The sequence below is a fragment of the Danio rerio genome, chromosome 21, assembly GCF_049306965.1.
Source record: "Danio rerio strain Tuebingen ecotype United States chromosome 21, GRCz12tu, whole genome shotgun sequence".
In the NCBI taxonomy this organism is placed as follows: domain Eukaryota; kingdom Metazoa; phylum Chordata; class Actinopteri; order Cypriniformes; family Danionidae; genus Danio; species Danio rerio.
Window position 1 is genome coordinate 7,842,373 of NC_133196.1, and position 20,128 is coordinate 7,862,500.

General features: G+C 33.0%; 1 protein-coding gene across 3 annotated transcripts in view; it reads left to right on the forward strand.

Annotated features, from left to right (window-relative positions):
* Positions 1 to 20,128, forward strand: part of col5a1 (procollagen, type V, alpha 1) — a 229,113-nt gene that overhangs the window by 58,056 nt on the left and 150,929 nt on the right. For all 3 annotated transcript variants that reach the window (XR_012397110.1, XM_073935763.1, XM_073935764.1), the window contains exons 2-4: positions 944 to 1,111; positions 15,181 to 15,394; positions 16,452 to 16,614. Coding sequence is in view for 2 of the 3 variants with exons in the window: in XM_073935763.1 (XP_073791864.1) it covers positions 944 to 1,111; positions 15,181 to 15,394; positions 16,452 to 16,614 (545 nt within the window). In the remaining variant the exon portion in view is untranslated. The remainder of the gene's footprint in view (positions 1 to 943; positions 1,112 to 15,180; positions 15,395 to 16,451; positions 16,615 to 20,128) is intronic.

Consider the following 20,128-nt stretch of genomic DNA (forward strand, 5'->3'; position numbering starts at 1 on the left):
GGAAATTAATAAATATGTTGGCTATGATTTTTAATTAAATTTAATTTAATTTAATTTAATTTAATTTAATTTAATTTAATTTAATTTAATTTAATTTAATTTAATTTAATTTAATTTAATTTAATTTTTATTATGTAATAAAATATCACATAGTTCTTATTGGAAATTGTTATGTTTCCCCTCCCTAAAATTCGTTTTAATTAATTTTTAATTAATTTTCATGTCATTTCATTCCTTTTCATGTAATTTTAATGTTATTTATAATAAATAAATAAATAAATAAATAAATAAATAAATAAATAAATAAATAAATAAATAAATAAGGGTAACACTTTAACATCAGTTTATGTCAGTTAATGTATGTACTATTATGCAATATTTATTCAGCTTTGTTAACATTCTTTTATATTATTTAAGTTAAATAATGTTAGTTTATTGTTAGTTCATGTAAACTCACAGTGCATTAACTAATGTGGACATTAATAATGCGCTAGTAAATGTTAATAAATGCTTTATAAGCTTATTCATACCTAATTAATGTTAGTATCTACATTAACTACTGGACCATTATTCTAAAGTGTTACGCAAGTAAGTAAGTAAGTATAAGTAAGTAAGTGAGTAAGTGAGTGAGTAAGTAAGTTAGTAAATAAGTAAACAGTTATATATACCAAGTTCCAGTTAGCTTAATTGTAAAATGTGCATAATAATATAATATAATATAATATAATATAATATAATATAATATAATATAATATAATATAATATAATATAATATAATATAATAAAATATAATATAATATAATATAATATAATATAATATAATATAATATAATATATTATAACCTGCATTAATGTGTCTTTTTTTTTGTGGCAATGTCTGTGACTTAAAGTGCATGTGATCTAATGCTGTGTCTCTTTCTCTGTGTGTGTGTTTTTTCTGCAGCTGAGCCAGCCGATCTCCTAAAGATTTTAGATTTTCACAGTTTACCAGACGGTGTAACGAAAACTACAGGATTCTGCACACACCGGAAGTCATCGAAAGGGCCTGATGTCGCTTACAGAGTCACAAAAGATGCACAGCTTAGCGCTCCTACTAAACAACTGTACCCCTGTGAGTAACACACAAACATGCACAAACCCATAAAACACACAGGTGCAGTCAGTTTTTACTCTTCTTCTGCGTGTATTTAATGTGTCTTTTTTTCAGAGAACTCTTTTCTCATCTAATCTCATCTCATCTTCTCCTGCTTCAGACACACTGGATAATTTTACTTTTAATTTAATTTAATTTAATTTAATTTTATTTTATTTTATTTTATTTTATTTTATTTTATTTTATTTTATTTTATTTTATTTTATTTTATTTTATAATTTTTATACAATTTTATTTTATTTTATTTTATTAAATTTTATTTTGTTTTTTTAGATTTGTTCATTAGAGATTAAAATACCAAAAACTTAAAATCTCTGAAATTTTCTGAAACTTTTTTAGACCGTTTTTTAGAATTAAAAATGTATATGCCAATTTAAAATTTTTGAATTTTATTATTTTTATTTCTAAATATAAATCTAATACATTTCTAAAACTAAATAAAATCTAAAAAAAAAAAACTATTTAAATAAAAAAATTTATTGTATAGGAATGGAAACATTTATTTATTTATTTATTTTTAATTGTATAATAATAATAAAGTGCATAAATAATAATAAAAAACAACAACAACGTAACTATATAAGGTAAGCAAATATTATACCTTTTGGATGTTACATTATTTTTTAGGAATATAATATTACCAAGTAAAATTTAATTTAATTTAATTTAATTTAATTTAATTTAATTTAATTTAATTTAATTTAATTTAATTTAATTTAATTTAATTTAATTTAATTTAATTTAATTTAATTTAATTTAATTTAATTTCATTTCATTTATTTTAATTTAATTTAATTTAATTTAATTTCCTAGAAGATATAGAGGTTATTTTAGATTTGTTCATTAGATCATTTTTAGACCATTTTTAGAATCAAAAATGTACAAGCATATTTCAAATATTTATTTTATCATCTAAATGCACATATTATAATAAATGCATTTATTATCTATACTTCTAAAACAAAATAAAATCTGAAGAACTATTAGAATAAAAAACTAATTAAGTAGGATACTTAATAATTATTTTATTTTATTCATTTATTTATTTATTTATTTTAAATTGTATAATGTAATACATACGGTAATATATAAGGTAATATATAAGGTAAGGAAACATTATTACTTTTTGACATTACACTGCTTTTAAATAAATTCTATAATATATAATATACAAGCATAACCCAAACTATATTTAATTACATGTGCTATAAATCTTAATATTGTAACACTGGTCACTATTGTTGTTTTCGTCCTTTATTTAGATTTTATGTGTCTATCTATTGCTACACCATTGCAAATCTCCTTTTACTTTATAATATGTCGCTTTCTGTCACCTTCCGTTAAAACAAACACACATCAAATCAAGTTACAGGACTGAAATACAATTAAAGTCTAAATTATTAGCCCTCTGGTGATTTTTCTTTTCTTCTTCAAATATTTCCCAAATGATGTTTAACAGAGCAAGGAACTTTTCACAGTATTTCCTATAATATTTTTTCTTCTGGAGAAAGTCTTATTTGTTTTATTTCGCCTGAAATAAAAGCAGTTTTTTATTTTTTTTAAAACCATTTTAAGGTCAATATTATACCACTTAAGCAATATTTTTTTTTCTTGATTGTCTACAGAACAAATCACTGTTAATGACTTGCCTGATTACCCTATTCAAGCCTTTAAATGTCACTTTAAGCTGAATACTAGTATCTTAAAAAATATCTACGCAAATATTATTTACTGTCATTAAGATAAAAGATAAAAGACATCAGTTATTAGCAATGAGTTATTAAATCTATTATGTTTAGAAATGTGATGAAAAAAATCTTCTTTACGTTAATTAGAAATTGAGGAAAAATTATACAGTAGGGCTAATAATTCAGGAGGGATAATAATTCTGGAGGAATAATAATTCAGGGGGGCTAGTAATACTGACTTCAACTGTATGTAATAATGTAAGTGCTCTCTTCGTTTCTCTCCATCCCCACACAATGGTCTGGAAAGTCACGGTGCCCCAGACTTTCTTTTTGGCAGGAACTTTGAAAATCTGAAGAATCTGATGGAAGGAGGGAGAGAAAAGGCAGACGAGGACAGAGATTCAATACCAGTGTAATGAGACTAAACTAGAGCTAAATCACACACGCACACACAGAGAGAGGGAGAAAGAGAGAGAGACAGCGGCTACACTCCAAAGCACACTCGGCTCCCTATGTAGAGTGTTCATAAGCTTCTGGATGCGGAAACTGTTTTAAATAATATATATGTTCTGAATTTTTATATGTAGCCTGTAATTTTAGCATAAATTATAAAGTCTTCTAAGACATATTGCTTTGCACTATAGCATTGTTCACTTGTAGCATTTTTAATTCTTATTTTAAGGCAAAGATAACTACTGTTTTATTTATTTTTTGACTTACCAGACTGTATTTTACTGTTAAGAAAATAGTATGCAAAATATTTTTTATTTAATTTTATAATTTCAAGCATTACCAGGAAATTTGCTTTAATTAAATTAAAATGTTCAGTATTTTATTTATAAATAAATGTATAAATTGAATTTAATAAATTAATTATATTTTTATTTATAAATATTAGTAAATAAACAAAATACAATACAAAAGTGAAGTTACAAATAATATATAAAAATATTAAATAAATATTACTTTATTTATTATTAACATTATTAAATAATAATGTTTTTAACATTAAACTGTTTTATTATTAGTACATAAATTAAATTAAATTAAATTTTAAATTGTTTAATTGTTTATTTTTGCAGGTCAAATTAAATAAAATTTTTACTTTACTTTTTACTTTTTTTAACTGAACTTTTCACCATAAATACAACACAATATAATACAAAAAATGTAAAATATGACATATTTTGTTTTATTTAAAAATCAATTAAAAATACATAAAAAATTATCAATTTAATTGACTTTAATTACAATATTTTTATTATTAATCAAGTATTTTTTATTAATTAAATAAAAAAAAAAACTATAAAAATCTATAACAAAACAATTGTTATTTTAACATTTAATTGTTTTAGTATTAGTATATAATACCTTTACATGCTTGTTTATTTTTTTATTGTTACACAAGTAAAATGTACAAAAATACATTTTATAAATGTAAATACAACATAATATAATAAAAATGTAAAATATATATTATTTTGTTTTATTTTAAAATAAATGAAATATATCTAAGAAAGGATATTTCATTTATTTTTATTTTATTTTATTTTATTTTATTCATCAAAGGTCGCCACAGCAGAATGAACCACCAACTAATTCAGCATATGTTTTACACAGCAGATGCCCTTCCAGCTGCATCCCAGTACTAGGAAACACCCATACACTCTCACATTCACACACATACACTGTGACATTTTAGTTTATTCATTTCACCAATAGCGTATGTCTATGGAAACTGGAGCGCTCAGAGGAAACTCACGCCAGCAAGGGGAGAACATGCAAACTCCACATAGAAATGCTAATTGGCCCAGCCGGGACTTGAACCAGCGACCTTCTTGTTGTGAGGCGACAGTGCTCACCACCGAGCCACCGTGACGCTCATTTTAATTTATTTTATTTTAATTTATCTACAACAGTTTGAATTTTTCAAGTGGTTCTCATACTGTTACACTTCATCAAGCAGTTTTTGAATGCAGGTGCCTCTAGGAGGCATCTCAATACAGCACATGCAGTCTTTATATTTATCTAGCTATTTAAACAGCGATTTGTCCTTGTCATTCCCTGTTTCAGCTAAAATGCTAATTCATATCTATTTGTGCTTGTCTTAATTCTTAAAACCCCCCTGAATCATTATCCCTCAGAGAATGCCCCAGATGAAGGGAGTTTTTGTCAGATTTAACTCACTCCTGCGGATGATTTTTGTCCCCGAAGTCCAGCTAAGCAAACACACACGCCTGCATGCTTGAGAAAGACACCGGCAGACTGAACACATGTGGAAGAAATGAATCATCCTTCGCTCCAAACACAATGCATCTGTTCTTTCTGTACTCTTTTCCTGCAGCTGGTTACAAAAAAGTCTTAAATTCCTCTTCCTTTTCTTCTCCTTCACAACACCTCCTCATACAAACCCATAAAGCTATTCTTTCTCTCTTTTTTTTGCTAGTTTGTTTGGTAACAGAGAGGTCAGAGGTCACGGAGATGCTTTGTAAACACCTGGTATGTTTTGACTGGTTGCCAGGCAACAGAGTGGTGATCCACACACAAGCACTCTACTGCTGCTTCCCGATTCGCATACTATCTGTCCTAAATAGTATTCAAAAATGTACTTAGTGTGTTCCAAAAAAAAAAGAGTATGCAGAACTTTTGCTGGATGGTCTACTATTTCCTGTAGAAAATCAGCGTGTAGAACTGTCCATAATGTAACTGCTAACATTGGCCACAATACATGGCATGTTGGACCTAAATTCCATTAGAACTACAAACTCAGCAGAAAAGTGTTATTAAACTACAAACATGGTGGATGAGCTAGAACAATTGTCAAGTATAGAGGCTTTGATAAAATTGTTTGAATATTTTTTTAATCGGATTAAAGTGCGGTGGTGCATGGTTCCTAAAGGACTGGAGCAAGGTAAAGCTGTGTGGACTCAGTGCTCCTTTCTCTTAGGTTTGCATTTTAAAACACTATTGGTTGGGATTAGTGAAGGGTTTAGGTCAGTGGTTTGCTAGGTGATCTATACGACAAGCTCCGCCTTCTTGTGGATGTGTACTAGAGGGAGGTTTATCTGAAATGTACAACAAACTACAGTTTCCCAAAAAAGTACACAGCACCTTCTAGTAAATTTGACATCTGAAACGTGCAATGAAACATGCCCTAAATAATGTATTTTAGATTTGCAAACATGTAGACAGCGCCTTTTAGTGGATTTTACATCTGAAACATTCAACGAAACGTGGCCTGAGTAAGGTAGTTTAGATTCACAAAATTGTAGACAGTGCCCTCTAGTGGATTTGACATCTAAAACATGCAACAAAACGTGTCATGAGAAACGTATTTAACCCTCTGGGGTCGAAGACCGCGTATACGCGTTTTGATCTGTATGAAATGAACTAAAATTACACTTTCAGTTTCGATCGTACAGATAAGATCAATACATCAATTGAATCTGTTATTTGTCTACTTTTTGTTGTGTACACTCACAACAACAACTAACGTGTGTGCTTTTGCAAAATAAGGACAACAAACAGTTTGAGCAATCTGTCTTTTCTCTCTTCGTGAACTGCTTTTTGAAGCGCGTTAATAAAATGCGCTGAAACTCCATGCATCTTTAGAAAGCTTGAAGTGTCTACTTTTAAATGCAGCTATGCATGCTGAAAACAAACATTGCTTGATAAAGTAATCAGTATAAAACCAACGCTATGTCTAGTTTCTCAGTCTGATCTCATTAGTTTTAATGCGGCCATGCCCACGAGGCATTGTTATTACAAGCGTCTAAAGACGCGAGCAGACTGTGGTCAGAAAAACACGTTACTAAAATGAAACTCAGCAAATAATCAACAAAGATGATGATTTATGACATCTATATAAAGATTGATATGTCTACTTTTGCATTAACCAATTCAAATCGAAACCAAATACTCTCTTTTTATGTAATCCGTATAAAAGTAAGGACTGGTACGGATTCTCCTATATCTCCTCATTACAGCTAACGCGATCCCGTCTCTCATTAAGCACTGTTCATATGTAAATTTCCAGATGTGAAAACAACAGTGGTAAAGGACCAGTGGCAAAGAGAGCTAAAGTAGATAAGAAGTGCTCCGAGTTTGCTCAGTAATGCGAGTAATGTTGGTCTGTGTCATGCCGACAATCTATTAGATGGATATTAGTGGATTTTACATCTAAAACGATCAACGAAACGTGGCCTAAGTAACGTATTTCAGATTTGCAAAAGTGTAGATAGTGCTCTCTAGTGGATTTGACATCTGAAATGTGCTATGAAACGTGTCTTAAGTAATGTATTTCCGATTCGCAATAATGTAGACAACGGCCTCTAGTGGATTTAACATCAGAAATGTACAACAAAACCTACCCTGATTAACGTATTTCAGATTCGCAAAAAATGTTGGCAGTGCCCTTTTGTAAATTTGACATCTGAAACTTACAATGAAACGTGCCCTCAGTAACGTATTTCAGATTTGCAAACACGTAGACAGTGTCCCCTAGTGAATTTGACATTTAAAACGTGCAACAAAACGTGCCCTAAGTAACGTATTCCAGATTCGCAAAAATGTAGACAACGGCCTTTAGTAGGTTTGGCATCTGAAACCTACAACTAAATCTACCCAAAGTAACATATTTCAAATTTGCAAAAACATAGACTGCACCCTCTAGTGGTTTCGACATCTGAAACGTACAAGAAAACCTACCCAAAGTAACATATTTTAGATTTGCAAAAACATAGACTGCATCATCTAGTGGATTTGACATCTGAAACGTACAACGAAACCTACCTGAAGTAACTTATTTCAGATTTGCAAAAACATAGACTGCGCCCTCTAGTGGTTTCGACATCTGAAACGTACAACAAAACCTACCCAAAGTAACATATTTTAGATTTTCAAAAATATAGACTGCGCACTCGAGTGGATTCGACATCTAAAACATGCAAGGAAATTTACCCAAAGTAAAGTCGTTAAGATTTGCAAAAAATGTAGACAGCGCCCTCTAGTGGATTCAACATCTGAAATGTGCAATAAAACATGCTCTAAGTAACATTTCAGATTTGCAAAAATCTTGACCTCTAGTGCATTCGACATCTGAAACATGCCACAAAACGTGCCCTAAGTAACTACTTTCAGATTCGCAAAAACAGACTGCGCCCTCTAGTGGATTAGACATCTGAAACGTACAAGGAAAGGTACCTGAAGAACGTGTTTTCACAAAAATGTAGACTAAAGCACATATGTATTTACAATAAGGCTGGGCTGGTTTTGAAACATTTTCAGAAGTTCGCATTTTCAGGCCCCCAAAATCAAGTCCTCGCGTGATTATAAAAGTTTTTGGTTTTGAATTTGAAAGCAGACGTTTAAATATTAAGATCATACAGTATAGACGCAACATAAACATAGAGAAGAAGGATGGTGAAAACTGTTCTAGATGCCACTGGCGGTATTTAAGCGTCCGGTAATGTGATTCCTGAGCGTCTGTGGACTCCAGCATTCCTTTAGGTCGCCTGCATAAAGACTTAATTCTGGCTGCAGGGATGAGAGATGAGAGCAGAGATATGAGGTTTCTCTGAACCCTGCTTTAGACAGAGCTCGTCTCCTGAGTGATGACCTCCAGATCCTGACCTCTGACCTTCTGCTCCGTCTTTAACACACAAAACCAGGACAAAAGCACACAGCATCTCTTGTTGTGCATGCGAACATGACACTTGTGTGGGCATGTAAAAACAAAAAACGTGAAATTGTAAAAATGCCTTATAAAGTTTCATTATTTACACACAACGATATGTGTGTAGTGTCAAAAAGGATTTTTGGTGTACAATTTACAAGATATTCTGTTAGACTTTCTACTTTTTTTTGTCTGAATTTTGGCTGCGATGTCGAAATGAAATTAGTTTTTTTTTGTGACAAATTCTCACTAAAGTCACGCTTCAAAATAAAGGTTCATATTGAAAACAGTTTCTTTATATATTGAAAATCTAAAATTTTCAAATTCGCATAATATCCGGCCTAAATAGTTTGAAAAATTTTATTAGTGTGTTCCAAACTGATCTGAACTAATTGAGTTAATGGAAGACTTTAGGTCAGTGGTTTGCTGGCTAAACTATATGACAAGCTCTGCCCTCTTGTGGATGTGCACAAGAATGACGTTTATTTGAAATGTACAACAAAACGTGCTTTAAGTAAGGTATTTCAGATTCACAAAAATGTGGACAGCGCCCTCTAGTGGATTGGCATCTGAAACATGCAACGAAATGAGACATAAGTAATGTATTTCAAATTTAGAAAAATGCAGACAGCGCCCTTTAGTGGATTTGGCATCTGAAACATGCAACAAAACATGCCCTAAGTAATGTGTTTCAGATTTGCAAAAATGTAGACAGCATTCCTCTAGTGGATTCGACAACTGAAACATACACTGAAACGTGCTCTAGGTAATGTATTTCTGATTTGAAAAAATGTGGACAGCTCCCTCTTGTGGATTTGACATCTGAAACTTGCAACGAAACGTGTCCTAATTAATGTATTTCAGATTCGAAAAAATGTAGACAGCACATTTTAGTGGATTAGACATCTGAAACATGCAATGAAACATGGCCTAAGTAACTTATTTCAGATTTGAGAAAATGTAGACAGCGTCCTCTAGTGGATTCAACATCTGAAAATTGCAACGAAACGTGCCCTAAATAACGTATTTCAGATTTGCAAAAATGTAGACAGTAACCTCTGGTTACTTATATATATATATATATATATATATATATTGATTATATATATATAATATATATATATATATTTATATATATATATATATATATATGTATGTATGTATATATATATATATATATATATATATATATATATATATATATATATATATATATATATATATATATATATATATAATAAAAGGTATAAATAACAAGACTAAAATGTGACACATTTATATTTTGTCATGTAACAGAATTTTGAGATCACTTTATTTCTGTGTATGTATATATATATATATATATATATATATATATATATATATGACTTTTGATGTCGAAAATTCAACTCTACAGATTAACAAAGTGACTTTTATTGACATTTTACTAGTTTGAAATAATATAATGTATTAGAAATAATATATAGAGAAATAAATCTGTAAAATAACAGAAAATGTACCGACAGCTAATTAAATTTTTTTTTTTTTGCAACATAATATACAACACCAACCCAGACAAAATATCACTTTAAACTACTAAAAATGTTCATAAAAGTCACTTCCTTTAAATTTCAAGTTGTCCGAAGAAAGATCAAGGTCTCATAATGCATAAATAATCAAAAAATTAATAAAAACATGAATCACTAAATTCAGAAATCTGTTAATTTGCAGATACTTTTTACATCATTTAGTTGTCTGTGTACTTTTTGATTTTAATATATTTTCTTTTTACATTAGTGCTACTTTTAATCTAATATTTATGTCTGATTATTTCAGTCTAAACATTTTAAACTCCCTTTATTTAAAGAATTTTGCTGCAGTCAAACATTAAAAATCTTAATTTTTGTCTGGATTCTGATGCCATGGCTTTATTTTCGCACATTTTTGTACACATTATATGAAATTACTCTCAAAATGTGAACAAAAGCATTTTTATTTATTAATAGACTCACCTCAATAAAATTTTAGACATATTTAAAGACCAAAAAACATATTTTGAATACATTTCATTGAATTTAAACCTCATGTTTAAAAGAAAAGCAAGAAATGCTAGAGATGTAGACGTTTAGTGTGTGTAGTGGCTGGAGACTGATGTGAAGACTCAAAAAATATCTCCAGACATAAACACAGGAGGAGTCAGACATGGAGACGGGCTTTCAGAGTCAAATGTTCTCTCCGAACCATTATAAACTTTACAGAGTCCAGTAATGACTCTAACCTGATTAAAGCCTTTCCATAAAGAGTCATAAACAGCAGTGCAGCCGTCAGGTGTGTTTACGGCACACATGTATGTGTGATTGTCTGCTGGAAAACACTCTTCCTGTGTGACCAGGACAGATTTTCCCAGAGGTCCTGGCGGCGGGCATCTGTTTGGCATGTGTGTGTAGTCATGCCTGTTTTTCTCATTTTAGAAAGAGACTGTTTAATTTCACCCTTTCCCCTTCTTTTTCTTTGTGTTTTTTTTTTACTGCAGTCTTAAAGGGAGAGTTCACTCTAAAAATCAATTCATTCATTAATTTTCCTTTGGCTTAGTCCCTTTATTAATCAGGGGTTGCCACAGTGGAATGAACCACCAACATATGCAGTGTATTTTTTATGCAGCGGATGCCCTTTCAGCTGCAACCCAGTACTGGGAAACACCCATACACTCTTATTCATATACATTCACTACGGCCAATTTAGTGTATCTAATTCACCTGTAGCACATGTGTTTGGATTGTGGGGGAAACCGGAGCACCCGGATGAAACCCACGCCAGCACAGAGAACATGCAAACTGAAATGCCAACTGACCAAGCCGGGGCTTGAACCAGCAACCTTCTTGCTGTGAGGCGAAAGTGCTAATCACTGTGCCACCTCAATTCTGTCATCATATGAAGAAAAGTTTACAGAATTAAAGCGATAGTTCATCCAAAAATGACAATTCCGTTTATAATGTTTACACAAAAGCCAAACAGCACACAGCATTTTTCAAAATATCTTCTTTTGTGAAGAAAGAAACTCAAGCCAAGTCTTGCCTGAGTAAATGTTTTAAACTGAATTGTCATTTTTGGGTGAACTATCGCTTTAATTCTGTAAACTTTTCCTGATATAATAACATAAATGATGACAGAATTGGGGTGGCACAGTGCTTTATTTTGGGTGAACTAGCCCTTTCAGAGTTTTATTTATTTATTTATTTATTTATTTATTTTTATTTTTTAAGATTTATTAAGTATGGGTTTTAGTAAAAATTTAATATTTATTTTATTCTGTAAAGGTCTGAAAATTATTATTATTATTGTTATTATTTTTTTTTACAAATTTTAAATATTGTCATTTCGAGCATTTTAGTCAGAATAACAAATGCTTTAATTTGATTTCACTGAAAAGTAGGAAAGGATTCTGGACAAAAGACCTTGAGGTTCAGTTGTTAGGACTGTCACCTTACAGCAAGAAGGTTGCTGGTTCGAGCCCCAGTTGGGTCAGTTGGCATTTCTGTGTGGAGTTTGCATGTTCTCTCCTTGTTGGTGTGGGTCTCCAGGTGCTCCAGTTTCCCCCACAGTCCAAAGTCATGTGCTATAGGTGAATTGAATAAACTAAATTGGCCATAGTGTATGAGTGTGAATGAGTGTGTACGGATGTTTCCCAGTACTGGGTTGCAGCTGGAAGGGCATCTGCTGTAAAACATAAACTGGATAAGTTGGCGGTTCATTCCGCTGTGGCGACCCCTGTTGAATAAAGTGACTAAGTCAAAGGAAAATGAATGAATGAATTTATTCCTTTTAAAGCAAAGCAGAATTTTCATATCATTAGTCTACAGCGTCGCATGATCCTTAAGAAATCATTGCAAAATGCTGACCTGACGATCAAGAAATATTATTAATATAATTATCAATGGTGATTTAGATGTCACAATTTTTCCAGAATTCATTGATTAGTATATTATACTTGTTTCAAAGATAAATATTTATTAAATGTGTCATATTTGATCGATTTAATGCACCCTTTCAAAATAAAAGTATTTATTTATTTATTTTTATCTTCTTTACCCTATACTTTATTCAAAAGAATATAGTGAAAATTATTTTTATGATCTTTTCTAAAGCTTTTAGTTGCATTTATAGAGCTGGACACCTCATAAGAAACCTCACAAGAAATCTCTTAAAGGGACAGTTCACCAAAAGCATGAACATTACCTCATTATATATTCTCCCTCATGTGGCTTTTGAACCTTTATGAGTTTCTTTCTTCTGTTGAACACAAAAGAAGGTTGTTTTGAAGAATGCTGGCACACGTTGACTTCCATAGTGGGCAAAAAAGTTACAATGGAAGTCACTGGTCAATCGGCATTTTTCAATATAAATTCTTTTGTGTTAAAAGACACTCAAATGGGTTTTGAACAAGTGAAGGGTGAGAAAATGATGAAAGAATTTTCATTTTTTTGGGAATTATTAAAGCATCTTGATTCTGTGTAAACAATGATAGATAACTCTTCTTTTTTTGTTTTCAGTGCGCTGGCCCTTTAAGAATGCTGCTGGTATTTTTCACTCTGTGTTTGTTCTGGTGATTCTGGCTGTGTTTGTTCTCTTTCTCTGCTGGATGAATTAGAGTAATAAAATGTCTCTCAGGGAACAGCTGTTCTCCTCATTACTCTCTCCATCTTTCTCTCTCTCTCGCTTTTCTTACTCCCTCAAAGGAGATCCAGAACTCTTATCAACACACAGACTGCGACTGTTACAGAGTTTCCCAAAGATGTGCCAAGAGATCCAGCGTTTTCCATTCTGCTCTTATCCTGTCAAACACTTTATCTTTGTTACCTGACAGCATCAGACGTGATGTAATGCTCTGTCAGAAAACACCCTCAAACACTTCTCATTTCCAAGGATTTTTTTTGTTAAAAAAAGTTATTTTTTAAACTATATTTAAGTTTTGTTTTTGTTTTTTTAATATTAGTTTTATTTTTAATATTTTTGTGAGTGTTTTTTAGTATGGTATTACATCATTTAAATGCCAATGATTTATATGGTTTTTTAATTTTAATGAAATTTTTTTACATCATTTTTTTTTCAAACGTGATATTTATGGTTAGTTTTATTTAGCTTCTTTTTTTTGCAAGCGTGTTATTAATTTTTGTACTTTAGTTCCTCTTTTAGTTGCCAATGCCTTGTTTTTTTTCATTTAATAGTTCTACAATTTTCACATCATTTTTCTACATTAAAATTATTATTTTTTTTAATGGGGAATAAAACTTAGCCAGTACTTATTATGTAAAAAATAAAAATAAATAAATAAAAATAAATAAATTAATAAAAAAAAGTAATATTAATAATAAAAAAAAAAAACTTTTTAGGGCTTGTTAATACAGTCGCTTTGGCTCATTTCTCAGTACACAACATTTCTCATGTAGTCAATATAACTGTGTACTCCGGGGGGCTGTTCTAGAGTTATTCTCAATTGCTTTGGCACATTTTTTTTTTTTTAAACAGTCTTAACATTCTCTAAACTGTGAGTGCGAATCTCACATCTGTTTGCTGGAACTTCAGAATTTTAATGCATGTCTGCAAAATGTAGTAGTTCACACAAAACATTTCATTCTTGCTTCAAAAACCTACTTATTTTGTCAGTAATTTGGCCAAGGCCACCAAAAAATAAAGTGTATTTGTCATCGTGTGAGCCTCGCTGCTCAAAATGATGAGTTGTTTTTTCACCATAACAGTCTACTATGGAAATTAAGGTTTAAAACAAATCTGATATTTGTAGAGAAGAGTCGATAGTAGATCGAAAAATATATGTGAACACTCGTATTTATACAGTACATTTATTTGTGTACAGGTGTATTGCATGCAAAATGCAATCTTGCTTGTCCAATTATTGTATTGTATGTTTCATATTTCTTATGTTACCACAAATGTAAATGTGTGTGTATATACACAGTTGAAGTCAGAATTATTAGTCCCCCTTTGATTTTTATCTTTTTTTAAATATGTCCCAAACAATGTTTAACAGAGCAAGGAAATTTTCACAGTATGTCTGATAATATTTTTTTCTCTGGAGAAAGTCTTGTTTGTTTTATTTCGGCTAGAATAAAAGCAGTTTTTAATTTTTTAAAAACCATTTTAGGGTCACAATAATTAGCCCCTTTAAACTATATATTTTTTCAATAGTCTACAGAACAAACCATACTGTAGTTATACAATATTTTGCTTAATTACCCTAACCTGCCTAGTTAACGAATTGTCTGTCGTGTATGAGTATGAATGAGTGTGTGTGGATGTTTCCCAGAGATGGGTTGTGGCTGGAAGGGCATCCACTGCGTAAAGCATATGCTGGATAAGTTGGTGGTTCATTCCGCTGTGGTGACCCCAGATTAATAAAGGGACTAAGCTGTAAAGAAAATGAATGAATGAATTTTCTAAAGGTCAAAAACCACCTTGAATGAGCGTAAAAACACAGTTGCATATTAAGAGTGTTTTATGTATTATTAACCATTTTGAATTTGGCATTTCTGTAAATGTCTGTTATGGTTTGTAAACATCTTCCATGTTGCTCTTATCTGTGTTTTTTTTTGTTACCTGACTGCACATAAACCCACCCACCCCACTAAAACACTTGTCATTTACCGTTATAACCCCCTCTCTCTCTGTAGCATCCATGTTTCCGGAGGACTTCTCCATTTTGGCGACGGTGAGGCCAAAGAAAGGCAGTCAGTCGTTCCTGCTGTCGGTGTATAATGAGCAGGGCATCCAGCAGCTGGGTTTGGAAGTGGGACGTTCTCCTGTATTCCTGTATGAGGATCACTTAGGCAAACCCGGCCCAGAGGACTACCCGCTCTTCAGAGGAATCAACCTGGCAGACGGAAAGTAAGACATACACACACACACAAAACCAACACAAGCTATGTGGTTGCGTAATGTCTGGGTAGGATTGAGTGTGTTTGGTTTTGATTATTAGCTTTGATGTGTGACATATTTACTGTGCCACTGGTGTGAGGAAAACACCTGCACAGGTGAGCAGACTCAGCTGTTACACCCTATGAGACTATAAACACCGCTGAACACTGAAGTAGCACATATGCAGATGTTATGAAAACACTTTGTATGGATAGATATATTGACAGACAGATATATAGACACAGACAGAGAGATGGATGAATAGATAAATAGAGATAGATGCATAGGGATGGATAGATATCCAGATAAGTAGATGTATGGATGAATAGATAGATGGACGGATGGATGAATGAACAGACAGACAAATGTATGGATGGACGGATGGACGGATGGATGAATGGATGGATGGATGGGTGGATGGATGGATGAACAGACACACATACGGATGGATAGATAGATAGATAGATAGATAGATAGATGGATGGATGGATGGATGGATGGATGGATGGATGGATGGATGGATGGATGGATGAACAGACACACATACGGATGGATAGATGGTGATAGATAGATAGATAGATAGATAGATAGATAGATAGATAGATAGACAGATAGACAGACAGATAGACAGACAGATAGATAGATAGATAGATAGATAGATAGATAGATAGATAGATAGATAGATAGATAGATAGATAGATAGATAGATAGATAGATAGATAGATAGATAGATAGATAGATAGATAGATAGATAGAGGATGGATGGATGGATGGATGGATGGATGGATGAACAGACACACATACGGATAGATAGATAGATAGATAGATAGATAGATAGATAGATAGATAGATAGATAGATAGATAGATAGATAGATAGATAGATAGATAGATAGATAGATAGATAGATAGAGAACAGAACTATAGATAGATAGATGGACAAACAGGTGGATGGAGAGATGAATGGATGAACAGACTGGTGGATGGATAGACTGATTTCTAACCCTCATTTGTGTGTGTGTGTTTCAGGTGGCACCGTGTAGCGATCAGCGTTCACAAACAGAGCATCACTCTGATTTTGGACTGTAAGAAAAAGGTGACGCGGACACTCTCCAGAAGCCCTCATCCCATCATCGACACCAAAGGCATTGTGGTCTTCGGGACGCGGATCCTGGATGAAGAGGTGTTTGAGGTAAGTAGGAACTCCAGGAGCTTTCTGAACCTGCACAAAATTCACCAGTAGAGGTTTCATGATGCCATTTAAAGGAACATTCTACGTTTTTTTAGAAAACACACTCATTTTACAACTCCCCCAGAGTTAAACGGTTGAGATTTAGCATTTTTTTAAAATCCATTTAAATGATCTCTGGGTCTGGTCGGAGAACTTTTAGCACTTTTAGATCATGCAATTGGATTAGACCATTAGCATCTCGCTCAAGAAAAAAAAAAAAAAGTTTTGATATTCTCATATGTAAAGCTTGATTCGTCTGTAGTTACATTGTGTACTAAAAAGTGGCTACTTTCTAGGCTGATATTGCTAGTAGGATAAAATATAAAAAATATTACAGCGCATAAAAAATAGTCCCCAGCTATATAACTGGGCAACAGCCACTGTTTATTAGCATTGCACCTGCTGCAGCCATGCTCAAGCAGCAAAGCTCCCTAATTATTACACCAGCATGAGAGTAAAGATCCTAATCATATCGGCCTAGAACAGCTTTTCCTTTTGCATTGGTGTACACAATGTAACTACAGAAGAGTCAGGCTTTAAATATGAAAACTTATCAAAACTCCATTTTGAGTTTTTTTGAGTGAGATGCTAATGGTCTAATCTGATTCAATGATCTATGCTAAGCTAAGCTAAAAGTGCTCTGAAAAGAGATCGGCTGAATAAATTAAACAATGGTCAAATTCAGCTGTTTAAATTGAGTGTGAGCCTATTTCCACAAACAGAGGAGTGTAAAAAACCATCAGTTACATCTTTATTGTGTAACTTTAAATGTATACAGTAGCATGTACAGTAGTATTGTAAAGCTATACTATTGAAATTAGTCACAACTTGAGAAGTACAACTCTGCATGTAAGAGATGAGAAATAATCAACACAGAGTTGATAGAGAAAATGAACAGGTCAGTGTGTGTTTGGCAGGTGTTTGTGTGTCTTTGGTCTTCACGGAGTGTTTAAAGTGTTTCAGCATCTCTCTGGGACTTTGACAGAGGAACGTGTGTGTGTGTTTGTTCAGCACCTAGTTGTGGTTGTGTAGTGCTAATGTTAGATTGTAGGGTTACCCTGTGGCACGAGGGTTTATAGACTTCTGGGTCAACTAAACAAGTGTGAGATAAGTATACAGTACACTTGAAGTGTGGTTGCGCATACATACGGTCAGGCTGCATTACTGTAAAAGACCGTAATACTACTTGTGCTGTGTCACATATTAGCTGCTAAAACCAAATTTTAATACTTTATTTTCATCTAAAAAACACTCCAATTTTATCTGTGTGCTAAATCTGTGTGTATTTTGGGGAAATGCAAAGATTTTGCGAATATCTGTGACACAGAGAGGTGTATTGCATTTATTTTTTTTAACAGGAAAAGAGGATTTCTCTATATCACAAGAAATATTATTATTATCGTAATACTCAACAACATTTTTACATTTACATTTAGTCATTTAGCAGACGCTTTTATCCAAAGCGACTTACAAATGAGGACAAGGAAGCAATTTACACAACCAAGAGCAACAATGAATAAGTGCTATAAGCAAGTTTCAGGTCTGTAAAGTCTAAGAAGGGAAGTATTAGTAGTATTAGTATTTTTATTTATTTTTATTTTTTTTTGTACAGTTAGTGTGATATTCAGAGAGGCAATTACAGTTTAGGAAGTGTAGTGGAGACTAAATAGTTGAGTTTTTAGTCGTTTCTTGAAAGTAGCGAGTGACTCTGCTGTTCTGATGCAGTTAGGGAGTTCATTCCACCAACTGGGCAGATTGAGCGTGAGCGTGAGCGAAAGTGATTTTTTCCCTCTTTGGGATGGAACCACGAGGCGACGTTCATTCACAGAACGCAAGTTTCTGGAGGGCACATAGATCTGCAGAAGCGAGAGCAGATAAGGAGGAGCAAGGCCAGAAGTCACTTTGTAGGCAAACATCAGAGCTTTGAATTTGATGCGAGCAGCAACTGGCAGCCAGTGCAAACGGAGTAGCAGCGGAGTGACATGTGCTCGTTTAGGTTCATTGAAGACCACTCGTGCTGCTGCATTCTGGAGCAGTTGAAGAGGCTTGATAGAGTTAGCTGGAAGCCCAGCTAGTAGAGAGTTACAGTAATCCAGTTTGGAGAGAACAAGAGCTTGAACAAGGAGTTGAGCTGCATGTTCAGATAAGAAGGGTCGGATCTTTCTGATGTTATAGAGTGTGAATCTGCACGATCGAGCAGTTCTAGAGATGTGGTCAGAGAAGTTTAGTTGGTCATCAATCGTTACTCCAAGGCTTTTCACCATTTTGGATGCAGTAATGGTTGCTCCATCCATCTGGATTGAAAAGTTATGGTGTAGAGTCGGGTTGGCAGAAACTACAAGCATTTCCGTTTTTGCGAGGTTGAGCTGAAGATGATGATCTTTCATCCAGTGTGAAATATCCAACAGGCAGGCTGAGATACGAGCTGGAACCGAGAGATCATCAGGATGAAAAGAGAGGTATAGCTGGGTATCATCAGCATAGCAGTGGTAGGAGAATCCATGTCTCTGGATGACTGGTCCTAGAGATGATGTGTAGATGGAGAAGAGAAGTGGCCCAAGAACAGAGCCTTGAGGTACCCCAGTGTTTAGATGCTGTAGGTTGGACACCTCACCCCTCCATAGCATATTATATATTTTCACAGTATTATGCAACCCTAAAACTTAATGCACTTGCTAATATATGATGCATTTTTATGCACTCTGAGCACACTAGGTAAAGTATTGTTTCCCACAATGCAGCCTGTTTGACTTTCGGTACATATTGACAAAATTGAGGACAAAAAAGCAAAATAATAGAAATATTTAATAATTATTACTTACATTTATATAGAGCTTTTTTTCAAAAACCTTTTTCAAAGCACTTTACACATTTTTTGGGGGAATCTCCACATACCATCAGTCTGCAGTATCCACCTGGATGACACGACAGCAGCCATATTGTGCCAGACCACACACCAGAGTTGACAGAGTGATGAAGCTAATTATGATATGGGGGTGTTTGGACATGATGGACAGAGGCCAGTGGGCAAATTTGGCCAGGATGCCGGGGTTAAACCCTTACTCTTTTTCCAAGGACATCCTGGAGTTTTTACCGTCCACAGAGAGTCAAGGATATGAACAGTGTCCTGAGTCGTGGCTGGGTGCTACATAGAAACCTACGTTTAGAATTCTGAAATGCATAGCGCTGCATGGTGCAATGCTGTGCGTCGCCAAGCGGCGCTTCTGATGTGCGATCTGCTTCAGCCTTGGTTTAGCATCTCATCAGAAAGAAGGATAGACAAATATGAATAATTCGATAGATGAAAATAACAGAAATAGTTTTTTTTTTTACTTAATTTGGGTGAATTTTAGTCTATTTATGTGATAAAAATGTGATATTTAGGAACACTGTAAGGTAATATGTTAAAACTTAATTATAATGTAAACATTAAAGAAGTTTTCTATATTTGTTTTTACCTTAAACTTTAATAATA